The 27,072-nt window shown below is 47.6% G+C and overlaps 1 protein-coding gene across 4 annotated transcripts in view; it reads left to right on the forward strand.

Moving 5' to 3' along the window:
* The window catches only part of VPS13C (vacuolar protein sorting 13 homolog C), a 5,236,720-nt gene that overhangs the window by 4,855,521 nt on the left and 354,127 nt on the right, over nt 1-27,072 (forward strand). For all 4 annotated transcript variants that reach the window (XM_069624493.1, XM_069624490.1, XM_069624491.1 and 1 more), the window contains one exon: nt 24,571-24,685. In XM_069624493.1, coding sequence (XP_069480594.1) covers nt 24,571-24,685 — 115 coding nt within the window. The remainder of the gene's footprint in view (nt 1-24,570; nt 24,686-27,072) is intronic.

Raw genomic sequence — 27,072 nt, forward strand, 5'->3', positions numbered from 1 at the left:
TGGAGTTGAGACCTTTCTGTTATGCAGAGAAGCAATGCGACTGTGTTCTGGGCTCTGTAGAAGGATGTCTCTCTGACTGCTGCTGATGTTGCCGGAAGAGAGAATGTCACTCTAGCTGTTTGAAGCAGGCAGACTTTAGCCTCCCATGTGTGCAAGCTCTTCCAGGAAGGTCTAGAGGAAATATTCTGCTTCTTTACTCATACGTCCGGTCCCCTTTCCTCCATCCCTGTGGGCGTCCCCCCAGCATGGGGACGGTACTGGAACCTTTGGCCGCGAAAAATGAGCTACCCCTTTAAATTTAGCATAAGGCGTATCCAGTCTTCTTCCTTCAGGGAGTGGAGTCGGGCTCCAGTCCCCAGGCGGGTGGTCCCCACAAGGGTACATCTATGACTCCCAGACATTCGGATACCCCTCCCAGGTTCCTCAGCGCTTCGACCAGGACAGGAGGCTGTGAGTGGCAGAGGGGCGTGCACCCTGTCATGACCCTGCGGCCTGTGAGCGCTTCCTCCTAATGTGCTCCCCTGAGATGTCGGGGCTACTCAAGGACCACATCAAGGAGGTTGTCCTGCAGTTTGTACGTCCAAGGCCCCTTGCCCAACACCCTGCTCTGGTCACTCTGGAGGTTCCGGTACCGCAGCCTGTTCCCTCTCTGACCCAGGTCCCGCCAGGGCCTCTGAGTCTTCCATCTCCAGCGCCACTGGTGCCACCAATGCCACCCCCTCCTCAGTCGCGGGAGGAAGAGCCTTCCGCATCAGGGAAAGCATTTCATGACCGTCTTCAAGACCTTGCTGAGTTTTTGGTGGTTCCTCATCCCGAGCAAGCAAGCCTGGAGCCAGGGGTGCTGGCGGAGGTCCTGGCCCTTTGCATTACGGGCTTCTTGGGCATTCCTCTTCAGAAAGATGTCCACTCCTTGGCTAATAAGGTCTGGGAGAAGCCTTTGGCCAACGCCCAAATAAACAAAAAACTGGACAGACGGTTTCAGCTATTGAATGTGGAACCAGTCCTCCTGGCATCCCACCATCAACCATACTCTTCAGTTGTGGCAGCGGCATCTTTGTATTCAAAGCCCTCCTCTTCATTCTCTGTGGCTGGGGCCACCTCCAGCTGTTTGTCCAGGGAGGAAAAGGCCCTAGAGTCCTTCAGCAGGAGGAGTTACCTCAACGCCGGGCTTCACCTCAGACAGTCTAACGCTGATGGCCTCCTAGCCATGGCAAACCAGAAGCTGTGGCGAGAGATTGGGGAGTTTCTGCCAGACCTCACCCTGGAGAGCCAGGCCTCCTTCAAAGTGGGGCTGGCGGAGGCCAGTGCAGTTGCACAGGATCTTATGAAGTCCTTGGTCTCCCACATAGACATGGCAAGCAGATGCCTCTGACTGGCAGTCAAGATGAGGCAGACTGCATGGATGCATCCCACAGACTTCTCAGCTGATGTGCAGGAGAGGATTCTAGAACTGGTCACCAATCACAGCGACTGTGAGATTAGCAGAGGAGGGACGAAGGGATGGAGGAGGTGAAAAGGAAAGTCTTGAGGAGTGTCTGGAATTTGAGGAGTTTCAAGATGAAGATGAACAGGAAGGGGGAGGCTATTCCATAAGAGTGAACCAGCTGAGGAAAGAGATCGGCCTCTGGCCCTCTGTTTAGCAAAATGCTTGACACACAGAGAGTTGGTGTCACAGTAACGTAGAGGTCTAGAAGGCAAGTATTTAGTAAGAGCAAGTTGCAGATAGCGTGGTCCCCGGCCCCAAACAACTTTATGGATGATGCAGAGGGATTTGAACTTGATCCTTGCAGCAAGCAGGATCCAGTGAAGAGTTATTAGGGCAGGAGAGATGCAGTCCCTGGGCTTCAGGCCAAGGATAAGGCTTGCTGTCCTATTCTGGATTAGCTGGAGATGTCGTAGAGAGGACGAGGGTAGATTCACGAGAAGGCTGTTGCAGTAGTATAGCTAAGAGAGAACCAGAGCTCTGGTAACATTGAGCTTCTGTGGGAAAGTGAGAAAAGGGAGAATTTCTTTGAGAAGTAAGAGTTGAAAGTTGGACTTCTTGGCAATGTCCTGAATGTGAGAAAGCAAGGAAAGAGGGGAGTCGAAGATGACTCCAAGGTTTCTGGCTTCAGATGAAGGAGAAAGGGGAGAGCCCATAGAGGATGGCCAGTGTGAGGGGAAGAAAGAGGGAGCAGGTGTCCCAATAGAAAGAATCTCAGTCTTGCTGGCATTGAGGCACAGATCGTCAAAAGTGCAACAGGACTGGATGGCAGATAGGCAGTCCGAGATGATGGAATATAGTCAGGAACCCCATTTCGACAGGGAGCTCCTCCAAAATGTCTCAATGTAGTTTTTTCTCAAACGTCTCACTCTTCCCACCTCTGAAAGCAACTGTACTGCTATTGAAGTGTATCTAAGATGATAAAGATGTGTAAGAACGATATGGGTTGTTTGACCTAAAAAACTTGACCTACTGCCCATTTAACCTAATTTTATTTACCTAATTTCTTTTTACCTACTGCGGAGGGAGACCACCCCTGACTTCCCCCACCACAGCCTATTCCCTTACCCCACCCCATTGACACATGTGAACTGGCATTTGAATACAAGATGGTGGTGATAACTGTTGTTACAGATTCCATCACCATACCTGCCAGAGAGAAGTATTGGTATACGGCGGTGGGAAGGTATGTGATGCTGGACATATTTAAGACCTTTTATGTTATATTTGTTACAAACGTGTATTGAATATGGTAGTTTTAGAAACACACTGTAATCATTGGCTCTCTCATTACCCTCTCAAACAGCACAGATTGAATTTTGCTGAGTGGGAAACGAACACAGACCGCATGCTAAATAGAACTCTTGGTAGTTCCTCAGGAGAAGGGGGTCAGTGTAAGGAAATCATGGTTGCATTAGTAAAGACAGACACAAGTGATCACAGTTAAAGGGTGTTTATTAAACTGCAAAAGTGGGTTATATAAACGCCTAATCTAAACCTAAATCTAAGATGGGAGCAAGCTTCGACCATCAAATGAAAATAAGGCAGTCCTAGTGTTGTCGTGTCAAATCAAAGTGCCTATATTAAGAAAAACCTATTGACAATCCTTACGCTAATTACAAAAACAGTGTGGGTTAGGAGTCATAAGAAAGAAAGAAATGTTCACAATTATGTTGGGTTGGAATAGTCGGGGTCTCCCTTCCTGAAATTTAGAGCACGGGACACTGTGCATCTCCTGAGCACAGCACACACTCGAGCTTTCCCAGAACAAGTCGCCAGTTCCGTATCACCTATCAAGTTGTTTGATGGTTAAGTCTCTTTTTAACAAAAGGGTCTTGCCTTCGAGGGCCTGAAATTCAACAAAACAAATTAACAAAGTTCTGTTCCACCTATACTTTGGGTGATGGCTTCACCCCTGAGTCCCCCTCTTCCGGGCGCTGACCCCTCACAGACCAAATAAACAGTTCCTTTCTCCATGGATTCTGGGTGATTACATTCTACCCCTGGATCTCCCTCATTAAGGCTCGGACCCCTTTTAAACAATTCTTCAGGCTCTCAAAATTTGCTTCGGGGTGATTAATTGTCACCCCCTGGATCTTCCTCATTTGGGTTCGGACCCCTTTCAGATCGTCAGCCTCCCTCTGCCGGGTTCACTATAGCTTTTCTTACTTTCACGCATCTTAATGTCTTTTCAAACAATTCCTCAGGGCTCGCCCCTTTTGTCGGCCTCCCTCTGCCGGGTTCGCTCTGGCCACCTTTTGCAAAACAGTTCACCGTGGACATCCCTCGGTCGGATTCACTCCTGTCAACACACTGTTCCTAGGGACTTCAGGCTTTGTCCCTTTTTGTCAGCGTCCCTCTGCCGGGTTCACTTTTGCCAACTTTATCAATCGTGCCATCAATCAACTGTCAGTCAGACTTCCGACTGTATGGAGGATTTTGCAAGACCTCTGTATGACCACTTTGACCGTTCCTTTGCAGCTTTCCCAAGGCCTTCTGGTATTAGCAGTTTAAACAAACACAGGATTAACCAGAGCCTCTCGAGTAAGCACCCAAGTGGTGCCAGATCCCTCTGCAGCTGGTCTTCCCTTTATTCTAACAGTTCTTTGAACTTCTGTTAAGTTGCTACTCTCGGCTTCCGTTCAACACAGTTCGATTTCTTATCAGTTCTTCCCTCGATTCTCTGCTGTGATGAACTGTTTGGCTTTTCAGCATATCTGGAGTCAAGACCGGTACCCCGGTAGGAGGCGCCTCCCTCTGTCCTACTTATCAGCATAGGTACGCTCTGTTTACCGTTGACCATTGACATCTGCTGCAACACACTTGAGCTATTGTCTGCGGTCTTCCCATTCGTTCTGCAGAGGTTTTGCAGGGCTGGGTCGGAAAAGGGCAAGGTTGTGTCTCTCCTTGTCAGCCTCTCGATATTCACCGTCTTTCTCCTCCTTTTGAACGGCTGGACCTAGATTGCTGTCTCGTTGTGCGGTCTGCCTTGCTCGTTGTGTGCTTTCGTGCTCCACCTTTTATCGCTGTGGGGAAGGAAAAGGCTGTCAGGTGTGTGTGATTCTGGTCAATTGCCTGACCATTCCTGACCCTTGCATTGGGACATGTTAAGTAAACAGCTCTGGTGTTAGTCCGTTGTCTGTGGTGTGCGTAAGTGTCCATGTCGGAAAACGGAGGGGGTTACAGTGTCAGAGTATCCTACGGGATTTGGAGAGGAAGAGGTGTTGTATGGAATTATAACCCTCATACTAGAGGGGTTTGTGGTGATCTCGGAAAGCTGGTTTTTGTAGGGTTTGTGGAATGAGTAAAAGGGTTTGTGGGAACTGTTGTTTGTCACATTCGACTGGGAGTTCGGAAAATGATAATCGGAGGGACGGGATTGGTAGGGTTTGTGAAGCAAACAGGAATAGCCAGGATCGTGAAATGAACACAGGGGATTGTGGGAATGGTAGTATTTTCTCAAGGTAGATAGGGTGTAAGGGAATGAATTATCAAATGGACCTGAAGAAGAAGGATTTGGGATATCCGAATAGAAGACTGGATATCAGTGTTTCTGGGAGTTGTGGATTTGGAGTGCAAGGTGTTTGGATTCCTGGGGTGTCTATCAGATATGTAGGGGTCGTTGGATTTGGTAAATTCAGAGGTGCAGGGGTGATGGGATTCTAGTAAGGGAGCTTCATTGGGAGGAAGGGAGACAGATATGGTACAACCTACAAAGGTCTTCAGGATTTTGTCCTCTCCTTGTTCCCCGGTATAATACCACGTCTTACCTGGGGTATTTCCCTGAGCACAGCCCTGGGCTTCCCTACCCAGGTGATCCTTCCTCGCTTGTCCACCCCCAGGGTTGGGATCTGAGAGCACCAGCCCTTCCCTGGCCACCTACATAAGGGATTCTCAAGGTCTACTCGGAAGAATACCCTCGGGTTTCTCACATCAGGTATGTGACATATAGTTTTGGGCTGGACTTGGGTTCATTATATTTCCCTTTTGGCTGTATGTTTTAAATGGAGCCTCACTTCACTGGGATAGGTTGAGGTGGTCATTTGTTGGTACACCGGGGTGTATTCAGAATTGGGGACTTGGATCACGACGTAGTGGAATAATTATTTTGCAACTAATGTTAGGGTGATTACTGTGGTTAACTACATTATGAATTATATAAAATGCTTTTTTAATGTAAGAAGGGATTCTTGATATCCCATTTGTTTATGTTTATGTGCACAGTTAATCGCCTGAAGAAGAGGAAAAGGTCCGAGAAACTCATAGAGCGACTGGTTGATCTCAGAAAAATAAAGAAGTTTTGTACATAGATCTTCTGGAAATGGTATTGTTGTCAGAGGAATAATATAAACATACAAATGAATGGAACTGTTTGAATATTTGTTAGCTGAGTATTCATCCTTACTGTGTTCAGGGGACGGGAGTGTCCATAAACTGGGCACTTTGTTGTATATTTTCTAACAACTTTGTGTCAGGCTTGTGATAACTCCCCTGCACCCAAATGTGTTATATTGTGTTATGAACCTTTTCTTTAAAATTGAAATTTAGTGCATTGTTAGACATTTTCTTTTGCCAAAACCTTATTAGCCATGGCATTGACATGGTTTATTTCCTTGTTAGTGGGTATTATTGGAAAAACTATGGATTACGTGACCACCTGGATCACCAAGCTTTCTTGTGTGGGTTATTTCGAGAATAAAAACTCTAGATCGGATGGTGCCAGCCTGTACTTGTGCACAAGGCCTCACTCAACGTACAGGGTAGAACACAGTCTCTGTTGTGGTTTCATTATTGCATCCTTCAAGGCTGTATTCAAAGGCAAGAATGTATCTTTGTGGGCACCTTTATCCAGTGGGCCCATAAGGTCATACAGGTGATATGTCTCACTAGAGCACAACATCCAAGAAACTCCACAATTCTTGCCACTGTCCACCAAAAAAGCGGCATTAGGGTAGGTATTAGGTACAGCATGTATAATATTGATATCTGGTGAGGTGACGTGCCTGCTGGTGTGTCGCATCTGCCTCCACATCCGTGATCAGGGCATCAACAGAGAGATTCCTCTAGAAAATCCTCCTGTTGCCCCGAAATTGGTTCCTTCGCATCGAGGATAGGATTGCTTAGTCGTAAAAGATGGCATGCATATAGCGGCCTGGATTCTGGCGCATGCATTGACGCCCATCTTTGGTTGGCTCTGAGGTCTAAGTCGATGCCTTGGGAAAAAAGCTTAATTCAGGACGTCTGGCCATAACATTGTTGGGACTTCAGGAGCCACTGCATTCGAAGCTCTGGGGAATATGGTTACTGTATTTTATTGTAACCTTGCCTGCCTTTGAAGGCGCTGTGGGACCAACCTCTGCGGTTAGTGCTGAAGCCGTGGGCACCACAGCCCATAGTAATGATGTCTAACATTTTGAGCTCCTACTACTCGGCCGAAGAACATTTTGATGGGAATCGTACCTTCTTCCTCTCAGGTGAAGAGTTTTGCTCTTCGAGTGGGAGCATTTTTTTTCTTGACTTCCTGTTGGAGGAGGACCCCTTATCCGCAATCTGTTCAGTGGCTTTGGGGCTTCTGCCTTCCTAGGACCTATCTTGGATGACGTAGCATCCAAGGATGCATTTGGCCACCCCCTCCATCAATGCCTTCAGGGTCAAAGTCTGGCATGAGCCACACTCTCCAACGTCATGGTCTGAAATCAATATATTGGAGTCAGTCGGCACACCACTTAAATCCCTCAGCCTTTTGAGGATTGGCCATGTTGAAAATGTTTTCAAATTGGAGACAAATATTCCAGATAGGATGCTAAGACAGCAGACAATAGGAACTGAATTCGTAGGGCCTGGTGCCCTGTATATATGGTGTATTCAACATAATTTCCAGAGTCGGGTAGCAGGGACTTTCGACTCTGGTGTTGCACATCGCCCCGATGGAGGAAAGATTCAATGGTGCAGCTGGAACTGCCCATTTTTGTTAAAAATGAGTCAGTGCATACCCTGTCTATGTCTGTGCAACAAAGCGGGCAAGGCCCACCCAGGAGCTGTAAATGCCCACTAAGCAATGCTGTGTATGCATATGCAGATATTACTGCCACAGCTGAGAAGCAGGGGCCACTCTCAGGCTCCTCCACAGATGTCATGAACTAAATAGCTCACCCTGCCCCCTGTGTGCATGGATCGCGAGTGCTGCATGCCTGGAGAACAGCTGATGAGGCAGCATTTGAGTCTGGAATGGAACAAGTAAGAGAATAACATGAATTTTGTCTGTGTATGCATTTGCAAGGATTGTATGTATGCATATATTTATGTATGTATGTGTGCATGAAGTCAATTGGGTGTCAGTGTAAATGCTTTTGTGTGAATGAATGTAGTGTGAATGGGTGTACATAGGTGTGAGTGCGCATGTGAATGAGAATGCAGTGCGAATGTTCTGGGTGCTCCTGTGAATGACAGAGAAGATGTATGATGTGTGATATGTGGGTGAATGTGGTGAGTGTGTGTGTGTTTGTCCAAGTGAAGCTTGGGCGCAGGGTGAGCATTGGGCCTGGACATTTTTTTTGACAGGGGAATGGCATGTTTTACTGGATTTTCAGAGTAAAGCTAAGCCAACTTGATGAAAGTTACCCAATGGACAAGTTGGGCTGCGGTGTTACTACAATGAGCCTGGCAGTCCGGATCTAATCATACCACGTCATGTAATGTTGTACTCTCATTGAAGGCAGAGCCAACATGATGAGGGTTCTTACTAAGGGTAGAGGAGGGTATTTGTGCAGCCAGCAAGGAATTCTTTTGTAGATATGGTATGGCATTTATTTATTTACTGGTGTCAAGGTCAAATGCAACATAATGAGTGTTCTTATGGTCATGGGGGGCATTTGTGCAACCCACTATGCAATGTTTTCTTACTGTGGCATGACATTCTTACTGGCGTTAAGGGGCAAATACAGCATAATGAGTGTTCTTATATGGACAGCATTTGTGTAGCCAGCAAGGACATTTGTTCTTACTGTGGCTTGACTTTTTCATTGCTGTAAAGGCAAAGCCACTAGGAGTATGTTCTTACATGGGGATACTAGCAGATATTGGCAGAACCATCATGACCATGCTTTGTTATAGTATCATTACTGGTATTATGGGCAAACCTGAGTATGTTCTAATGCGGAAATACTGGCATATATAGGTGGATCAGCATGGGCATGTATGGGCACAATCTGCATGAAAATGTTAATTATACTGACAGATAGCGGGCAAAGGCATCATGAAAATGTGTTGTAAAATGCTCCTGTGCATTGTTGGTGACTTAGAATCAACTGGATTTTCATGTTTTACTTAATTTGTCACATAAAGTGTGTTGTAAAATAGCTCTTTGAAAGGGATTGGTGCTTAACCATAGACAGAATAGCAACCTATAAACTGTACAAAGAATATGGTGCATATGTTAAACAGCGCACTCCAAGATATGATCACATTACGTTATTCCCTTGTAATCATATCAGAAAAGCATACTTATGGTATAGATTGAACCTATACCACACTAGGGAAAGGACTAGGAATTGAAACGAAAAAGGGAAAATAAATCAAAGTAATTGTCGCTTTCCTCTATGCACTGAACCTTATGAAACCATGAAACATCTTATACTTTATTGCCCCCATTTTAAGCCCATGAGAACAAATTGACTAATGAAATTTGTAAATATCGATTATGAAGACAGTCTGCAATTTCTATGGGCAAGAATGATGCAAGGCTCTTACAAACCATTAATATATGAACTAGTAAGCCTTTGCAAACACACAGAAAAGGAACTTGTAATCTTTGATAATCAATGAATATCAATTGCTCAATCGATATTTGCTTTTCCTTCTTTGCTGTTTTTGTTCGTTTTGTTTTAAGAAGTTTGAAAATGTTTTAAGACGTTAAGGATTTTATAATAGATCTTTTTGATCTCTTTCATCCATTTATCTCTGAATTTCTTATTGTTTAACCTGAATCAGTTTATATACACTAAGAGCATTACCCTCGTTGAGATGGAGTGTTCTTATAATAGAAACTGAACCTTCTGTTTTTTCTCTGCTTTTTCTCTTTTCTTTTAAGGTCTAAAGATTTAATGTTATTAGGATGAAATATTGCAGTAGGAAACTATGAAGATATGTTATGTAAATATGTGTTCGTTCGTTCGTTGGTAATATTTTTGTAACGGTTCTACATTTTGTAAGCGAACCATAAAGAAATGGAAAAAAAATACAATATTTTCAAACCAAGTTTATTTTTGGATCGAAGGCATACAGGTAAATACAACAGAACATTTGCCATCAATTATTATTTAGGTTCTGTGTCTTACTTGTGTTCATACCCTACAGTTCGTAGAAGTTCGCTTTGCCTTCAAAGATTTTCAGTTTTCAATACCCCCCCGCTCTCCCCTTCCCTCCATCCCCCCTCCCCTTACCAACCCCTCCTCCCCACAACTTTTAACCACTACTTTACACTATAAAGTTCAGTAGATTTAGGATCTTTTCCTGACGCTTGAGTCCCAGCGTCTTTACGTCTGGTAGGTCTCAGATGGCATGCGTGTTCCGGAGTAGGCGGGGTTTGAAGAATTGGGCTTCTCTGTCTCGCACCTGTTCATGGAATGGGTTCCAGATAGTTAAGAATTTTAGATATTTTCCAGTACTGAGAGCACATATCTTCTCCATAGTCATTACTCCCCAGACCTTGATCCACCACCATGCTGAGGTTGGGCCCTCTTTCTTTTTCCAGTTTTGTGCAAGGGTCATTCTTGCTGCTGATAACGGGTGAGTAATGAGCATGGCTGTCGTTCCTGACATTGCATATTTACCTTCTATGGGGACTCCTAGGAGAATTGTTTTCGGAGATCTCAGCAGTTGAACCCCAGAAATGTCCTTTATGTGGCTTAGTATTTTCTTCCAATAGGCCACGGCTTTGGGGCATGTCCACCACATATGGAATAGGTATCCCTTCTCACCGCAGTTCCTCCAGCAGTTTGGTGAGTATGACTTTGTGATTGTATGAATGCGGTTCGGGGACATATACCATCTGAGGCATAGTTTGTAAGCAGATTCCTTAATCATAGTGCATCTGGAGGTGCCGTGTGCACGTGCCCATTTTTGGTTCCATTCCTCCTCTGTTAGCGGCTCTTGCATGTCTTTTTCCCAGTTCATTGTGTATGTGAGATTGTTGGTCGATTGATCGTTGGAGAGCAGTCTGTAGAGTCTGGTGACCCCCTTCTCCGTGTTGCCTTCCTGCAGACACAATTCTAGGCCTGATGGCATTCTCGTGCCCACTCTCTTCACCGTTGGGTGGGTTATCCAGTGCCTTATTTGTGCATATCTATAGCGCTCATTTTCTCCTATATTGAATTTCTGCTGACAGTCTGTGAAGAGTAATGGAGAGCCGTCTTTGTACATGTCTCTCAGGTACATGGTCTCGGGCCCCTGACCATCCCGCCCAATACTTTTGTTGAAGACCCGGTGTGAAATCTGGGTTGTGCATCAGGGGCATATATGGGCCCATTCCGCTCGGGATGCGTTTCTTTTTCTGGGCTTTGTCCCAGCTTTGCAGTGACTTGTCATTTCTAAAAGCACACCCCTGCTCTCTCGGTTTTCTTTTCTCAGGCTCAACAGGGTTTTTAGGGGGGCTAATGAGGCAGATTGTTCGATTCTACTTATGATTCTCTGGTTTTGCCCACCTCAACAGTGGTGCTAGTTGTGCTGCTAAAATGTATCTGTCCATTTCCAGAACTCCCAGGCAGCCCAGGAGCGGGGAGCGCATTAGAATTTGTTTTTTGGATCCTGGGTTTCTTACCGTGCCATATAAATTTAAATATCGTGTTTTGCAACTCTCGGATCTTGGTTGGCGGTATGGGCGCCGGTAGTGAAGTTATTACATAAAGGAGACGTGGGAGGATAGTCATTTTGACAGCTGTGATGCGGGCAAACCATGACAGCTCTTGAGATTCCCATCTGAGCATGTCTTCCTGTAGCTGTTTCCACAGCAAGACTATGTTTGCCTGATATAGTTTGTGTGGTCCTCTAGTAAGGTGGATCCCTAAGTATTCCAGTTTTTCCCCCACCCAGCCCATCGGGAATGTCCGCGCCAATGTCTCAGTCACTTCTATCCTTGCTGTTATGTTCATGGCCTTTGATTTGAAGAAGTTTATGGAGAACCCCGAGATCTGTCTGAATTCCTCCAGTTGGTCCATCGCTCTGGGCATCGTATTTTCTGGGTCTCCCATGAAGATCATAATGTCGTCCGCGTACAGCGCTATTTTGTGGGTTTCCTGACCAATCGTCACTCCTCTGCTAACATCTTGTCAGAACTGCATTGCGCATAGTTCCATCGCCATCGTGAAAATCAGAGGGGAGAGCTGTCAGCCCTGACGCGTGCCCCTTCTGATCTTTACGAACTCCGTGCTTTGTCCGTTGATCCTGAAACTTGTCGATGGGTGTTGGTAATTGGAAAGCACCATCTTGGTGAATTCTGGGCCACAGCCGAAGCGCTCCAAAATCAGTTTCAGATAACACCAGTCCATGCTGTCAAAAGCCGGGGTAGCATCCAGAGCTGCCACTGCATACGTCTGTTGTGTTCGTCGCTCCGCAACGATAACGTCTACTGCCCTTCTGACGTTATCTTGTGTGTGCCGGTCAGTGATGAACCCTGCTTGGTGGTCGTGTATTATGTTCAGCAGGATTTTCATTAGGCAAGTTGCTATTTTCGTATAGATTTTTGCGTCACTGTTCAGCAATGCTATGGGACGATGGCTCGCACAGTTGTGGGGATATTTACCCAGCTTCAGGGGTAGTATAGTTATAGATCTCCCCATATCAAGCGTGACCTTCCCCTCTTCTTTGATTATATGATATAGCTTTGTCAACGGGCCGAGCAGTTGTGTGTGGAACGTCTTGTAATAGCTGTTGCCAAGGCCGTCTGGACCTGGAGTCTTATTCGCTGGTAGTGCTGAAATGGCATCGCTGATCTCTTGTGCCGTAATTGGGTTCCCAAGATTAGTTCTGTCTTGTTCAGCAATCTAGGCAGCGGGCGAGTGTTGATGAAGGTAAGTTGGTGTTATGGGTCAAGATTCTCGCCACTTAAGAGTTCCTCATGAAATCGCTTCATTATTTCTTTTTTGTCGAGCTCTGCCGTGTGGGGTTTTCCATGGACGTCGTTTGATTGTGCTATATAGTTCCGGGTTTTTTGCTTTCTCAATTTTGCGCCAGGAAGCGATTCGCCCTGGCCCCATGGATATAATAGGATTGTTTTGTTTGTAGCAGTGACTGGGCGATCCGGTCCGCTGTATGATTCTCCAGTTGAGCTCTGATTTTCTGAAGCACTCTTATTTCTGTGGGCTTTGTGTTGGGTTTTGGCAGCTTTCACCTCTTTTTCTAGTTGGTTTGTCACCAATGCTCTTTCTCTGTAGTATGCCGCTGCCTTTGACATGAATGCTCCCCTGATCACTGCCTTTCCAGCATCCCCATATTACCCCCCCCGTCTGTTTCCCCATTGTCCTTTTCTTTGAAGTAGTTGTTGATGGTAGCCCCCATATGTGCCCTTAGCACTATGTCCTTTAGGAGGATATCATTTAACCTCCAGGGTGGTTTTGCTCTGCTCCTTTCCACCCCCAATCTATACCCACCATCACTGGTGCGTGAACTGAGTGATATTCCACTCCTATTTCTACTTCCGTTATTTGCGGGACTAATGTTATGGATACTAAGATCATGTCAATCCTGGAGTATCCAAGGTGGACAGCTGAGTAGTGGGTGTACTCTCTCCTGCCTCCTTGGAAGAATCGGCAAGTTTCAATTACCCCTAATTTTCTGAAGAAGCGACCCAGGGCTTGTCTGTTTTTCTGATCATTTGTTGTGGGGGTGAGTGTATTGTCCAGCATTGGGTCCATGACACAATTGAAATCACCACCTATTATCAGTTGGCCCTCGCACCAGCTGCCCAGTTTGCCCAGCAGATCCGTTATGAACACATCTTGGTGACTATTCGGAATGTAAATAGATAGGATTGTGTACAATTTCCCCTTTATCAACCCTTTGAGCCCCAAGTACCTGCCCTCTGTCTTTACAGATTAGTAGTTTTTTTAAGTCTAGCGCCCTCCCAATTAGTATAGCTACTCCCCTTTTCTTCTCCCCACTTGAGGCAAAAAATTGTTGTGGGAAGGCTCGAATGGCCATTTTCTTCTCGTCTTTAGGGAGGAGGTGCGTCTCCTGTAGGAGCCCAATCGCTGTCTGCAATTTTTTCAGCCTGTCCAGTATCACCCAACATTTTATTGGCGAGTTCAGGCCCTGTACATTCAGAGACATTACCTTTAACTCAGCCATTTTTGTGTAGGGGAAGTTGCGCAGTTTCGAGCTGGGAGTGAGGCGCTCCAGTCACTCTCAAATTTACCTTTTCTGTTCCCTGGGTCTCTAGCTTGTTCTGTCAATGTGTCGCTTGGTTCCTTTGCTCTTCCATCAACCCTCTACCTCTCCCTCTTCCTCCACACTTCCCAGATGTGGTGGTGTTCTTCCTCCGTGCAGGTTTTGTATGTTTCAGTGTGTTGTAGTCCTCCACCATTGTTCCAAGATTGTACATATTCTTGTTAGTTGCTTCTCCTTGTGTTCTTCCATCGCTGGTTATTCCTGGCTCTGTTGCGGAACCTTGGATTTCCCTGTTTTCTTTGACTTTCGCTTTTTCTCGATTGACCATTCCCACGGTTTACACGCACTGTCTGGTGGATTGGGACGTGGTCAGTCATTCGGACGATCCTGGTCTTCCTCTAGCTGTAGGATTGAACAGCCCTCCTCGCAGGTAGTGATTTTCTGCTGCTTGCTCTCCCATGTAAAGGAGAGGCTGAATAGATGCGTCCACCTGTATCGGATCTGCTTTGCTTGGAGTACTTTTGTAATTGGCTGCATCATTCTCCTCTTGCGGAGAGTAATCAACGCTAGGTCTTGGTATAGTTGAATGTGAGAGCCATTGATTGTGAGATCATTGTTGGATCTTGCTGCTCTTAGGATGTCTTCTTTCTGGCAGTAGGACGTTACTGCTATTAGTACGTCTCTAGGCCTTGCTCCAGGTCGTTCCATTTTGGCCCAACTCTGTGTATCTGATCAAATCCAATTTGTCTGATTGCGTGTCCTGGAGCATGCTACTCAAACATTGTTGCATAGTATCTTTTAGGTCCCGATCCAGGATCGTTTCCGTCAGGCCTTTGACCCTGATGTTAGATCTTCTTGAACGGTTTTCAAGGTCCTCTGCCTGTAATTCCAAATTGGTTGTTGCGTTAGCTAGCTGTTCTAGAAGGACGCTGTTCTGGTTAGATTTTTCTGCTAGATTTCAGTTCCTCCTTCATCGGTTCCATCTGGTTATGGAACGTATTCGTGAGTCTGGCTTCCATCCCCTTCAGACAATTTAGGAGTTCCTCCTTGTCTGACGCCATAGTGTTTGGTGGTGATGCCACTGCGTGGTTGGGTCGTTCCAGAGGAGGGGGAGGTGAGCCGCTCTCCATCGTCGTTTCTGACCCCAGCACTTTTCGAGTTGGCCCACCTGGGTTTTAGCTTGTATTTTCATCTTTGTCTGTCTGGGCCTCAGCCTAGCCCCTGGCATCTGAGTTGCTCTGTTGGGCGCGGTCGGTGCCACTCGGAGACAGCAGAGCTATCTTCTTGGGCATTAGAGCAAGAGGGGGCTTGTTCCTTTGTGTTTCTGCTTTCTTCACTGCTTTTGTTTCCTTCTTCCACTCTCACCGGGGAAGGGGCATGGGCGGTAGGGTTGCGGGGGTTGTATGCCAATGTGTAGCTCTGGTTCCACTGTAGTTCAGTAGGGAAGCATGTCACAACTGAGCGCGGGGCCAGCCTGGTTTCTGTGCTGTATGATCATGCACTGTCGCAGTTTGTTATATGCCCCGCATTGTCTCTGTTTTATTAGGTGTCCGTAAACTGCCCTAAAAGTGTAACTACTACCTTCTTTCCATGGTGAAGTCCTCGGCTTGCGACTTGCTTCCGTGCTGTGGTTGCTGTGTATTTGTAGGTTGAAGTGTTTCTCCCAGGAGCTGGGTCAAGCGTAGTTGTTGGGCACAATGGAGGTATGGGGATGTAGTCGAGTCCCCTGCTCCATGTTTGCCTTATTGCCAAATAGGGAGTGTGCAGAAAGTACTTACGGAGCTCTTCTTGAAGTTGATGTGCCGCTGATCTACATTAGTGTGGTATGGATGTATACCAGGGGGCCACACTAGGCCAAAAACGGCTGTATATAGGCCAGTGATCGTGGCTGTTTGGGAGAGTCGAATCAGTGCGGTTGTAAGGGCAGTGTTGTTCCGTTTAGCCTCCACGTTTCACAAACAATCTGTCCCCTTCTACCTGCACCTTGGGAGGGGGTTGCGCAAGATCGGGGGGAGGGGACAGTGTCAGCTGCACTTTATATAGCGTTGTCATTTAGAGGGAAGCACGTTTTATTTTTATTTCTTTAAATTTAGCTTTATTGGTTTTGCGAGAAACAAAAGGAAGCAAACAGTATTCAAACAAGATCATACATCTGCCAGAGGTACAAGTCGAACAAGCAGTGCATAGTAAAACAGTATACTAGAATCTCTTGGTAGTGCGACAGTCCCGATTGTCTGGAAATGTCTCATTGACTGTTCGCCAAAGCCCACTCCCACCCCCCCCCACTTGGGTTGGTGTATTTCACGAGTACAATAGTTTGACAAAAGTATTAGTATCATATGGTTGACACAGTGTCACATCCGGTAGTACCATGGTCGCTGGAAGTAAGAGTCTCATCCTTTGTAGTGTTCCCTAGGTGTAGCATCATTCGGTCAGGTTTTTGGGGGTTCCTCTGGTTGGGAGTCGTAAGTAGGTGTGATATATGTATTCTTGAAGTCCATCCATAGAGTTTCGCATTTCACCGATTTATTGTGCAGGGAGGCAGTGATTGTTTCCATTACATAAATGCTCGTGGCCAATTTAATCCACTCGGTCTTACCTGGAACCTGAGGGGATTTCCACTTGGTCGCTATAAGGGCCCTCGCAGCGAGTAATAGCTGGGGAGCCAGGCCTTTGACCCGAAACCAATCCTCCTCGACTCTCTCAAGGCTAAACAGAACAAGGTGTGGGTCAAGTTCTCTATGGATGTCATCCACTTCTTTGATCCATCCCAGGACTTCAGTCCAAAACACTTTGATGTGCGGACAGCTCCACCACATGTGCCAGTAGTTGGCAGTTTCTCCGCAGTTTCTCCAGCACTTTGGGCTCATGGACTGGGACATTTTGGAGAGTCGAAGCGGATCGTATTGCCATCGGTGTAGGAGTTTTATTGCATGCAGTTTATACTGGTTGGATATGGAGGATTTAGGCGCAGCTCTGCACATTAAGTCCCATTGTTCGGGAAGTATCTCTTCGCCGAGGTCTTTTTCCCAACTGGCTCTAAGGGGTTCCGTAGTCCCGCCGCCTGCACCCAATAGCGTTTGATACATTATTGAGATAAGGCCTTTCATTTCCGTTCTAGAGTCTAGGAGTTTCTCAAAGGCGGTAAGATCTCTGTTCAGTTTTTCTCTCCATTCGGTTCTCGTTAACAACCCTTTTAGCTGGATGAAGTGGAATGTCGATAGAGTACCTATACCCAGTGCCGTTGTCAGGTCAGGTAGTGTGATAAACTCATCTTTTTTCTGGAGGTGTCCCACCCTCTCCAGGCCTGCTTCGTACCATGACTGGAACCGGTCTAGGTTCGGGATTTGGTCATTTATGCCAGGAGACCACAAGTGACTGAGCGGGGATGGCCAGGTGGTAACTTCTCGCATCTCTTTCCCAGTGTGCCATATAGTCCATATGGTGGATAGTATGGGGTGGTGCTTAATTCTCTTCTGGACCCGTTGGTATGGTGACCACAGCCACTCTGCCACTGTGGCGGGGGACAAGTAGTGGTTGTCCATCTGGACCCATTGCAGGTGTTTGTGGTCTCTGAAGTGTGGGATTAAGACGTGCAACTGAGTGGCATTGTAGTATTCTCTCAGATCGGGAAGACCTAAACCACCCCTATCCTTGGGGAAAATAAGTGTGTCATAAGAGATCCTCAGTCTTTTTCCCTGCCAGAGGAACCGCAGCGTAATCTTTCGGGCCTCCACGAAGAATTTTTGGGGTATCTCTATCGGTAACATCTGAAAGGGGTAGAGGAAACGGGGGAGGCACACCATCTTGACGGCATTGATGCGCCCCAGCCAAGAGATTGTCAGTTTGCTCCATTTCTCAAGGTCTCTCTCGAAGCTTTGAAGGAGCGGGGGGAAGTTAGCCTCATAGAGGTCGTCTAGGGTTTTGGTGATCTGTATGCCCAAGTATCGTAATGTCGTGTGTTCTACCTTGAGCCCTAAGGGGAGGAACTTGGTGTCATTATCATCTGGGGTACCCTGGAGTGGAAAGAGTATGGATTTGGACATGTTTACTTTAAACCCTGAGAACCGGCCATATTCTTCAATTAGATTTAGGGCATGGGGAATGGAGGTCATAGGTTTAGTTAGGTGTAGAAGGATATCATCAGCGTACAGCCCTGCCTTGTATTCCGTCCCTCCCAGCCGTATTCCCTCTATTTGGGGGTCGTTCCTTATATTTTTGGCTAAGGGCTCCAGGGAAAGTGCAAACAGGATCGCGGAGAGTGGGCATCCTTGTCTGGTCCCCCGTTGCAATTCAAACCATCTGGAATATTCCCCGTTCACAAATATTGATGCTTTGGGAGAGGTGTATATTGCTCATACTCCTTCACGGAATTTAGAGCCTATCCCTACTTTCTGGAGTACTGCACCCAGGAAATCCCATTCCACCCTATCAAAGGCTTTTTCTGCGTCAATCGATAGGAGGGCCGGGTCATCTGATATACTGTGCCCCACATGGACAAGGTGTAGAGTTTTACGCATGGTGTCGGCGCCCTGCCTCCCAAGGATAAATCCCACCTGGTCAGGGTGGACCAGATTGGGCATTAAAGTTTCCAGTCTGGCTGCCAATACTCGTGCGTAAATCTTCGCATCGAGGTTGAGGAGGGAAATGCGGCGGTAGGACCCGCATAATTTGGGATCTCTACCTTCTTTAGGGATGACAGTTATGATGGCTTTCTTAAAGGAATCTGGTGCGATCCCAGAATTCATTATCTCATTAAAGAGCTCCGTGAGAAAGGGTGATAGTTGCTCAGCGAAGGTCTTATAGAAGCCGGCCGTATAACCATCCTCGCCCGGTAACTTCCCCAGTGTAAGACGTTTGATCGCCTCTCGTGTCTCGTGTTCGGTTATTGGGCTATCGAGGAGTTCGGACTCTGTGTGTGATATTGTGGGCATAGTAATTGGGAACAGGTAAGAGAATATATCAGGGTGAGCCGCGAGCAGCTCAGAGGTATATAGGTTTTCGTAAAAAGTGGCGAAGCTCTCGGGTATCGAGTGGGGTGGATGCATCGCGAGGTTAGTGGGCTCTTTTATCTCTTTCAGCTTGCGTTCATCCCTCCTTTCCCTGAGCCTGGCGGCTAAGAGTGCATCAGCCTTGTCCCCCTTCTCATAATATGTCTGTTTCATGAATTGCAACTTCCGCACCACCTGGCCATGTTCTAACAGCCGTAGTTCCTCTCTTTTTCGTTGGGCCATGTCTAGTTTGGAGGAGTCCACTGTCGTTTCGTCTCTTATTCCCGCTTCCAGCTGGTATATTTCTTTGCGGAGTTTGTTTTCTACAATTTTACGCTCTCTCTTTTTAGAGGAGCCCTCACGTATTAATATACCTCTCCACGTGGCCTTCCCCGCTTCCCAGATCACCTGTTTGGAGACCTCCCCGTTGTCATTTGTCTTGAAATATCCTTTGATCTCGGTTTCCATTTCATTTCTGAACGCCGCGTCGGTCCAGAGGGACTCGTTGCATCGCCAGGATCCCCCAGCGGCAGGCAGGTCGGCCCAGTCGACATCTGCTAGTACCATGTCATGATCTGTCCATGTTGTCGGGACAATGTTGGTGTGACTTGTTGACCTTGCAAGGTCAGGTGCGAGTAATATATAGTCTATGCGTGAGAATGTGCGATGGGGGTTCGAGTAGAAGGTGAAACCCCCTTCGTCAGGATGTTGTATTCTCCACACATCTCGTAGATCGTAAAGTTCCATCATGGCAGCGAATTCAGTGCGATCCCCTCTATGCTGGGCCCGCGTGTCGGGGTTGCCTGGCTTCCAGTCAACAGATGGGTCCACCCACTGATTAAAGTCGCCTCCTATAATGAGGTGGCCTGCAGTCTCTAGTACTATTTTGGGAATCGTTCTCCGAAGGAATGCAGCTTGCCCGCTATTAAGTGAGTATATGGTAGCAATCGTGACCTGAACTCTTGCGATTTTCCCCACTATCAGGAGGGCTCGTCCACTCACGTCCGACCAGGTCTTCTCTAGGTCAAAGCCTACTCCCTTCCAGATGAGAATCCCAACCCCTCCTTTCCTGAGTGGGCCAGAGCCCCAGAATTCCAAACCCCCCCGATTCCCCAGGACCGTTCGCTCCTCTGGCAAATTTCGTCTCTTGTATGAGGAGAATGTCAATGTCGGATCTTCGGAATTCTCTGTGCACTAGCGATCTCTTAGTAGGGGAATTCAGTCCCTTCATATTGATAGTCCCAATTCTGAGGAGACCCTTGCCCTTAGACTTCTCATGTGATGCCATCAGCGGTTTGGAGACTAGGATCTCTCACCATCAGCGAGCAGAAAGGCAAGTGGGTGCCCTGTGTCATCTTGGCTGTGATATTTCGGAGCAAACATATTGTTATCTGTACATGTCCCTTACCTCTCTCCCCTTTTCCCGTATTCCACCATAATTGGTGGTGCCCGCTTGAGCTTGCAAACAGGGGGTGCTGCATCGGCAGCTGTTGACGGCGTCCGGGACAGACTGGGTGAGAGTATGCAGTCCGTCGGCGGACCATCATTAGGGACCGTTGACCTATGGCCCCGAGCAAATGTACCATCGTAACTTAAGGGTGAGCCCCCATCTCTTCCCCCCCTCTCCCAAACATTATGCAATTTCAACAGTAATAACAATAAACATGTGAAAGTTTCAACGTTACGTGTGGCTTTCAGGACTTTCCGCAGGAGTCCACGTCATCTCCCATTCCTGGGGGGTGCCCTGTCCACAGCGTGTGATTCCGCTATGTTGCATCCCCCGCGGGAGACAGTGCCACGTGTTTTAGATATGACTGTAGCTAGCACAATTCCATCGCGGCTTCTCTTGGTTAATCATGATCGGGGGTGTTGTTGGAGCATCTAAATTTTCTCGATCCCTTTACCCTCTTGCGCATAGGGCCCTGGAGCTCCCACTGCGATCCCGGTCGTCTGTCGTCGTCGCCTTCCTTCCTTCCGCGGGTCTGCGCCGAGGAGATCGACGATGCAGTCTTTGATTTCGTCTTCAGAGCGTAGGACGATTTTCCTGCTGCCGTGCTCAAATGTAAGCGAGAAGGGGTATCCCCATCTATACCTTGTGCCCTGGTCTTTGAGCCATTTCGTGAGGGGGCTGCAAAGGCGTCTCAGGGCTAAAGTTAACGAGGATAGATCTTGGAAGATGGTGATTTGAGCGCCTCCCATTGTGAGCGGGCCTCCAGTCCTGGCCTTCTCAAGAATTCTAGCTTTGTCTTGGTATCGATGAAACCTGGCCAGAACAGACCGCGGACCGCCAGGTGGCCCACCGGCTCTATGTATGCGTTCGGTTTTGGGCTCATCGATGTCTTCATCGGCGGTCAATATTCTAATGATGTCGTGGATGGTGTCTTTGAGATCTTTTTCAGTTTCACCTTTGCGTTCCGGAATGCCGAAAAAGCGGAGGTTATTTCTCCTTTCTCTGTTTTCTAAGTCATCCATCTTGAGCCTCGACTTCTCTTTTTTCGATGTTTCGGATCCGTACGTCCATCTGAACTTCAAGGGTGTCAATCGAGGCCTGGTTATTTTCCACACTTTCCAATCGTTCTTCGAATCTGTCCATCCTCTGAGTGATTTTGTCGATCTTGCCGCCGAGGTTGGCTCCCATGTTTTTTATTTCGTTCAATAGTGTGGCGATGTCTCCTTTGGTGGCGGCGGCACCCGCTTCCGATGGGTCCGTGGTCATTGCCCCTGTAGATCCGCAGGGCGAGACGTACGGTTCGTAGGCAAATCTGGCCAGTTTGTGGCGTAGGTCCATGCGACAAAATCCTGGTTAGAGGAGGCACACGCCCCTGGGCAGGGGGCCCTACCCTCTATGAAGATGCTCGGGTTGTGGGGTCCGATTTGTCTCCGGTCTCCAGCACTTCGTATGATGTGGGACAGCTCCGGGGGGAGTCATGGGTGTCCGCAACGCGGGCCCCAAACGGGGGGTATGTGTGGTTCTAGGGTGTGCAATTGGAGGAAGTCCAACCGACCACTCTTCTCCCTCTGGCGTAGTATGTTGTGCAGGGAGCGGCAGGGTTGGAGGGTCACGCGTGTTACGCGGCTCCGCAAGGCGCGAGCTCTGGTACCGCGGAGTCTTGCGTAAAAGTCTCTCACCCCGTGCAGCCGCCCGGTATCCTTGGGAGTCTTTGGGCTTGCTGTCTCACGCGGGCGAGGGATCACCACCACAAGCTTGGGGCACAGATGCGCACCGCGGGTAACGCCTATCGCACGGGCCACACTACGCCAGGCTTCGCGCCCTCCGTGGCGCAGCGGTTAGGCACTTCTGAAACTGCCGAGTTCTCGGTCAAAACGGGGAATCCCGTTTTAGAGGCTTGCTGACAGGTTATGAGGGATCATGGGGCCAACACATCCTTTTCCAGGGACTGTGTGAATCCCAGGGTGTCGTCAGCCTTTCCAGCTCTTCTCGGATTATAGATTGTGCAAGTGACCATAATGTTATGGTCAGGCCGCACAGCAGCGTTTGGTCGTAGAGGCCCTTAAAGTCTCTGTAAAAATGGTTGGACCGTAATGTGCGTGTGCGCCCTGGGTGAGTGTGGCGCAGTTCTTTATGCTGGAGCTGGGATAGATTGCAGATGTGGCGGGTCTCCAAAGTGGGAAGGCTGTGCTGCGTTGTTCCCTTATGTGCTCCCGGTATGTTGCCTCTTATGTTGATAGGTTGTAGCAGAGTCGGGCTCACCTTTTGCATTGTGCAGCCATGCATGTGCAGGCGCTCTACGGCAGGTCACCGGAGCGCCCACATGTTCTTGTGGGCTGTGTGTGTTTTGGCTGCCATTGCCTCTTCACATGCAGACACAGGCTCCTCGATCTCACGTATCCGTTGGGCTGCAGCGTAGTTGTTTCAGCGGGCTCGTCACCGAGGTCTGTGAGTGGCCTGGCAGGCACTCCACGTCGGATTACTGAGCCAATTAGTCGAATCTTAAACACAGTCCATGCCAACGCACCACACCAAGACCAGGTGTCAGTGTTCAAGGGCCCCTTCCAGAAGGTAGTGCCTGGTGTGCAGATGTTGATCCAGCAGGGGGACTAGTCCAGTTTCCTACTGGATTGAGTCCATACTTGTCACCCCTGTGATTTCAGGGCAATCTACAGTTACCACAAGGAGTTTAGGTGTATAGTGGGGGGCATAACCAGGCTATGCACACCATTAGTAGTGCAGGGTCTATGCAGTGGGTATGGGGGTCCTGCTACTGTGAATACCACCACGGGTCCACTTTTCAGAGCGCCCACTGCAGAGCGTCCATGCCAGGCCCCCCACACCCTCCCCTCTGTCCCCTAGGGTCAGCGCCGGGCTCACGCTATGTAGGTTAATTCAGCCACCAACAATGGGAGGGGCAGGTGGACCACTGGGCCGGGGTCCGGTCGCGGAAGTATGTTTCCTCTCACCAAAGGGGTAAAGGTGCGACTGCTGCTGCCTCGCTGATAGCAGTAATCCAATCACTGTCTCTCCCAGGTGCTCGCCACCCGCAGCGCCGCTTACCAGTCCTCGCAGGGTGCCTCCAAGATGTTGGCTATTTCTAGCCTCTGCTCACATAGGGCAACTCCCCCCCAGCTGCTATGTCGGAAACTCTAGATCTGCAGCGCTCGTCTTCCGTCTGCCTGCACGGATTCTCCTGTGCCGCAATACACATAAAGAGCTCCTCCTCCCCCGCCGCCCGGATGAGGTTGCATCGGCTTTCCTTTATCCTACTGTGCTCGTACATCAGGGCTGTTCGTGCTGTCTCGCTCTCTAGTGCTCTGGTGGCAGCTGGGTCTCGAACGCCATCTCAGGTGAGCCGCTTGAGGGGGGCGCCCACCACCACTGCAGGGGATCCAACTTTATCAGACTTCCAGCACCCGCGAGGTATGCGGGGGAAAGCAACTTTTCAGCCCCTCAGTTGTATGCAGCTCAGTCGGTGGTGGTATATTTCTCCTGCACAGCGAACTTGTGTATCAGCTCCTTTAGATCAGGCCACGCTTGTCAGCCGCCATTTTGTCAGACGCGTGGTATGCAGGCTTGCATTCTCTACGCCTCTGCCGTGTCCTAACAAAAAGTAGGCGCTTGCAGCTTAACCCAGATCACTGCCAGCATAGGTTATCAAGTACGTGCCTCAGAAAAGGAGAAGAAAAGACAGAGAAACGCTGTGTTTCAGGATCATTCGCTGGATAAGTACCGGAGCTTAGCTCAAGTGCAGCCTTCCAGCGTGAGCTCCAGGCCACGCCCACCTTAACCCATTTTTGAAAGAATGCTCTCGGGCGGCTGGGGCAATAATCCTCCCTCTTCCCCCAACCCCTCTTGGTTGGTTTGGGCTCACTCGCTATGCTGAGTCGCTCCTGCACATTTATCAGTGGGCAAAACAAACCCCTTCCCTTTGCGTGCTCCCCTTCGGGAGGGCCGAACTATTTTAGCTTCAGGCCCCACTTGTTAGACAATCCTGGCTACGCCTATGGTAATGTGAAGGAAGCAATGGGTAGGAAGAAAATTAGAGAAGACAAGTCATGTGTTTGACTATTACAAGTGTATGCCAAATAATGTACAATTGATGTTTGTAATTGTTTTTCTTCTGTTTTTAATACCATAGTTAGCCAACAGATTCCGTTAAAGAAATTGTAGAATTTTAGCAACTTTCTTACATATATCCAACAAAAGATTTTAAGTGTACAGATGTTCTGCATAATTGAAGCATATTTGTTCTTTAACAGGGTGGCAGAATCAACAGACGAAGTGGTTAAACTTCGAGCCCCACGCCTTATCCATGAGGATGGCATCATCCGGCCATATGTCAGGAGTGAAGCTGAAGGTTACGACCTATTTGAGGTACTGTGCATTGTAGTACAGTTCACTTTTGATTTAACACAGTTTTGATTGCATTTTCAGAGCAGTACAAATAGCTTTATACCGGCAATAAAAGGGGAAATTCAAATTGAACAGAATACAAAACTTTCCAACACAGCCTAAACCTCCCATTGTGTGTGTACTGTTAAATTGCCCAATTATATTCCCTCCAAGTTTCCTCTTATACCACCTTCTTGCCTAAATTAATTGTCCGTCTCTCAGTCGCACCTTGCCTGTGTTATATTTTAAGCAATCACAAGGCATGATTTGTCTATCTTTTCGAGCTTTTATGCCATCCTGCTCGCCTTCTTGCCGTATTCCCAGAAGTGGTGTTTAGTTTGACCTATTAGGTGTTCCTCCCGCCTCGTAAATGGTTTGTTCAGTGCACTGGTAGATCTCTGAGTTCTCGCATATAGTCATCATCCCTGATCCTCCTAAACTTTTTCTCTCTTGCACAAAGCTCTCTCTCTAGCATCAGCTTCTTTCCACGGACATTTTTTCTACTTGTGTCCCAATGCTTATCAACCTCTCTCTCATGAAGGCCTTCAAAGCATTCCAGGCTAGTCCATGAGCAGCTTCAGAACTTGTATTGTAATTCCAGAAGTGTTGATTGTCAATTAGCACCTGGGTGGGGGAGCCAACCAATCAGGTTGCTCAGATCTCAGGCTGAATACCATGATCCAAGCCTGCATTCTGAGCAGCCTGAAGGCTGCTTCCTTGCCCCTCCATCTTACTCTCACTCTTTCCTCCTCTCCAATCACTGTTTCCTTCCCTCCCCAACCCCTACCCCACTCACCTTATTCTTTTGGCAGAGGTGCAACCACTGCCGCTACTCCAGCCTTCCAGGCCATGATGGAAATGGAAGAGGGGCTCTGCATTGAGCCGCTTCTTCCAGCTCCACGGCGGTCATCTTAGGTAAGTATTTGTTATGAATGAGCCGTGAGCGCATCCTATACATTCGTACAAAATGCATTAATTTCAGAACCCAGGGTTTCTGGTTTGGAAACCCGGGGTTAATAATGGAATAAACACCTGATTTGGTGGGCCACATCGGCTGGTGATGGTGCTAGGGCCCATTGTTAAGTCCCTCGCTGCGCTCAGGCCTATAACTTGGGCCCCTGGCCATTACCACCCCGATTCGGCCCATTCGGATCTGGTGTTAATGCCATATTGTCAAACAGTCAACCACATGATTATCTAGTAGGAGGGACTCACTTCGTCACCAGTATCACCTATGAAGCTTTTCGTTCCCATATAGAGACACTTCTTTCAAGACCTTTGTGTAGTCTGAAACAAATATTTATGATATCTGCTCTTTAGTCAGCAAACTCCAAGATACCCAAATATATTCTAGTCTCGAATAGCTAGAGTGAACTTCCCAGATAAAGGTGCAATTCCTCTCCCCTGGGTAAGTCAACTGCCAGAAGTCTAGTAAATCTAGCTGGCTTACTAATCTTCTGAACTTCCTTGTTGGAAAGGCCTCTACATGGGAAAACAGGCATTGCTTCACAAGATATCACTTCCTTGGCTGGGAGGTTGCACGAGTTAGGAATTCAGCCTTCAAAAGCTTCCTTGCATCTCTGCACGTTTCAGGTAGTCTTTCAAAAATTAGATAAATGTGGGAGGAAGGTATTCATAAGAAGAACAAGGCCCTTCCTTTGGTAATTTCAATTTTTTGTTGGGCATAGTATTCCTCCCCTGATTCCTCTTCAACCCTCCTGCCTTCCCCTCAACCAGGTTACCCTTAATCTTATCGGTAGATCCACCATTTCTTTGCATCTGTGACTGGTAAAACAAGTTAAAGCTGAGGTAAGATGAATCATGTGGCTCTAGTTATGTACCACTGGTATCACTTGCGGGGCATATTGGTGCCAGAGATGCTGGGTGGAGTCAAAGTGGAGTTGTGAGACTCCCTTTGCTTGTTGCCAAATGTTTCCTCTCGGTCTGCATCTGAAAATGTATTTCACAGATGAGGAATCTGTGGGAGGAATACCGTTTCCCTGAGAAAGAACATTGCTGAACGACACCAAGCAAAAAATTAGTATTTAATGACTTCATTACCTACTTTGTGTCATAAGTCACTCTATATCTATCTTGCCTCTCCTTGCCCTCCTCTCTATTGTTTCTTCTTTTTTCTTTTAATGCATTTATTTTCTGAGAATCTGAGTTGTTATCATTTTGCCGAAAGTCATTTATACTCTAATTAACATATTTAGCTAGGACCTCATTGTAGCAAATAGGTGCAGGATCTTTGGAGCAGGTGTGATATGGTCAGAGCAATATAGAGCAAAAATAAGCCTTGGTGCGTTCTTATGGGTTTGTTCAATTGGTGCGTTCAATTTTTTTTATCCCTGGGAATCCTTTGTTAT

The sequence above is a fragment of the Ambystoma mexicanum genome, chromosome 11 (genome assembly GCF_040938575.1).
Source record: "Ambystoma mexicanum isolate Mex_15411 chromosome 11, UKY_AmexF1_1, whole genome shotgun sequence".
In the NCBI taxonomy this organism is placed as follows: Eukaryota; Metazoa; Chordata; class Amphibia; order Caudata; family Ambystomatidae; genus Ambystoma; species Ambystoma mexicanum.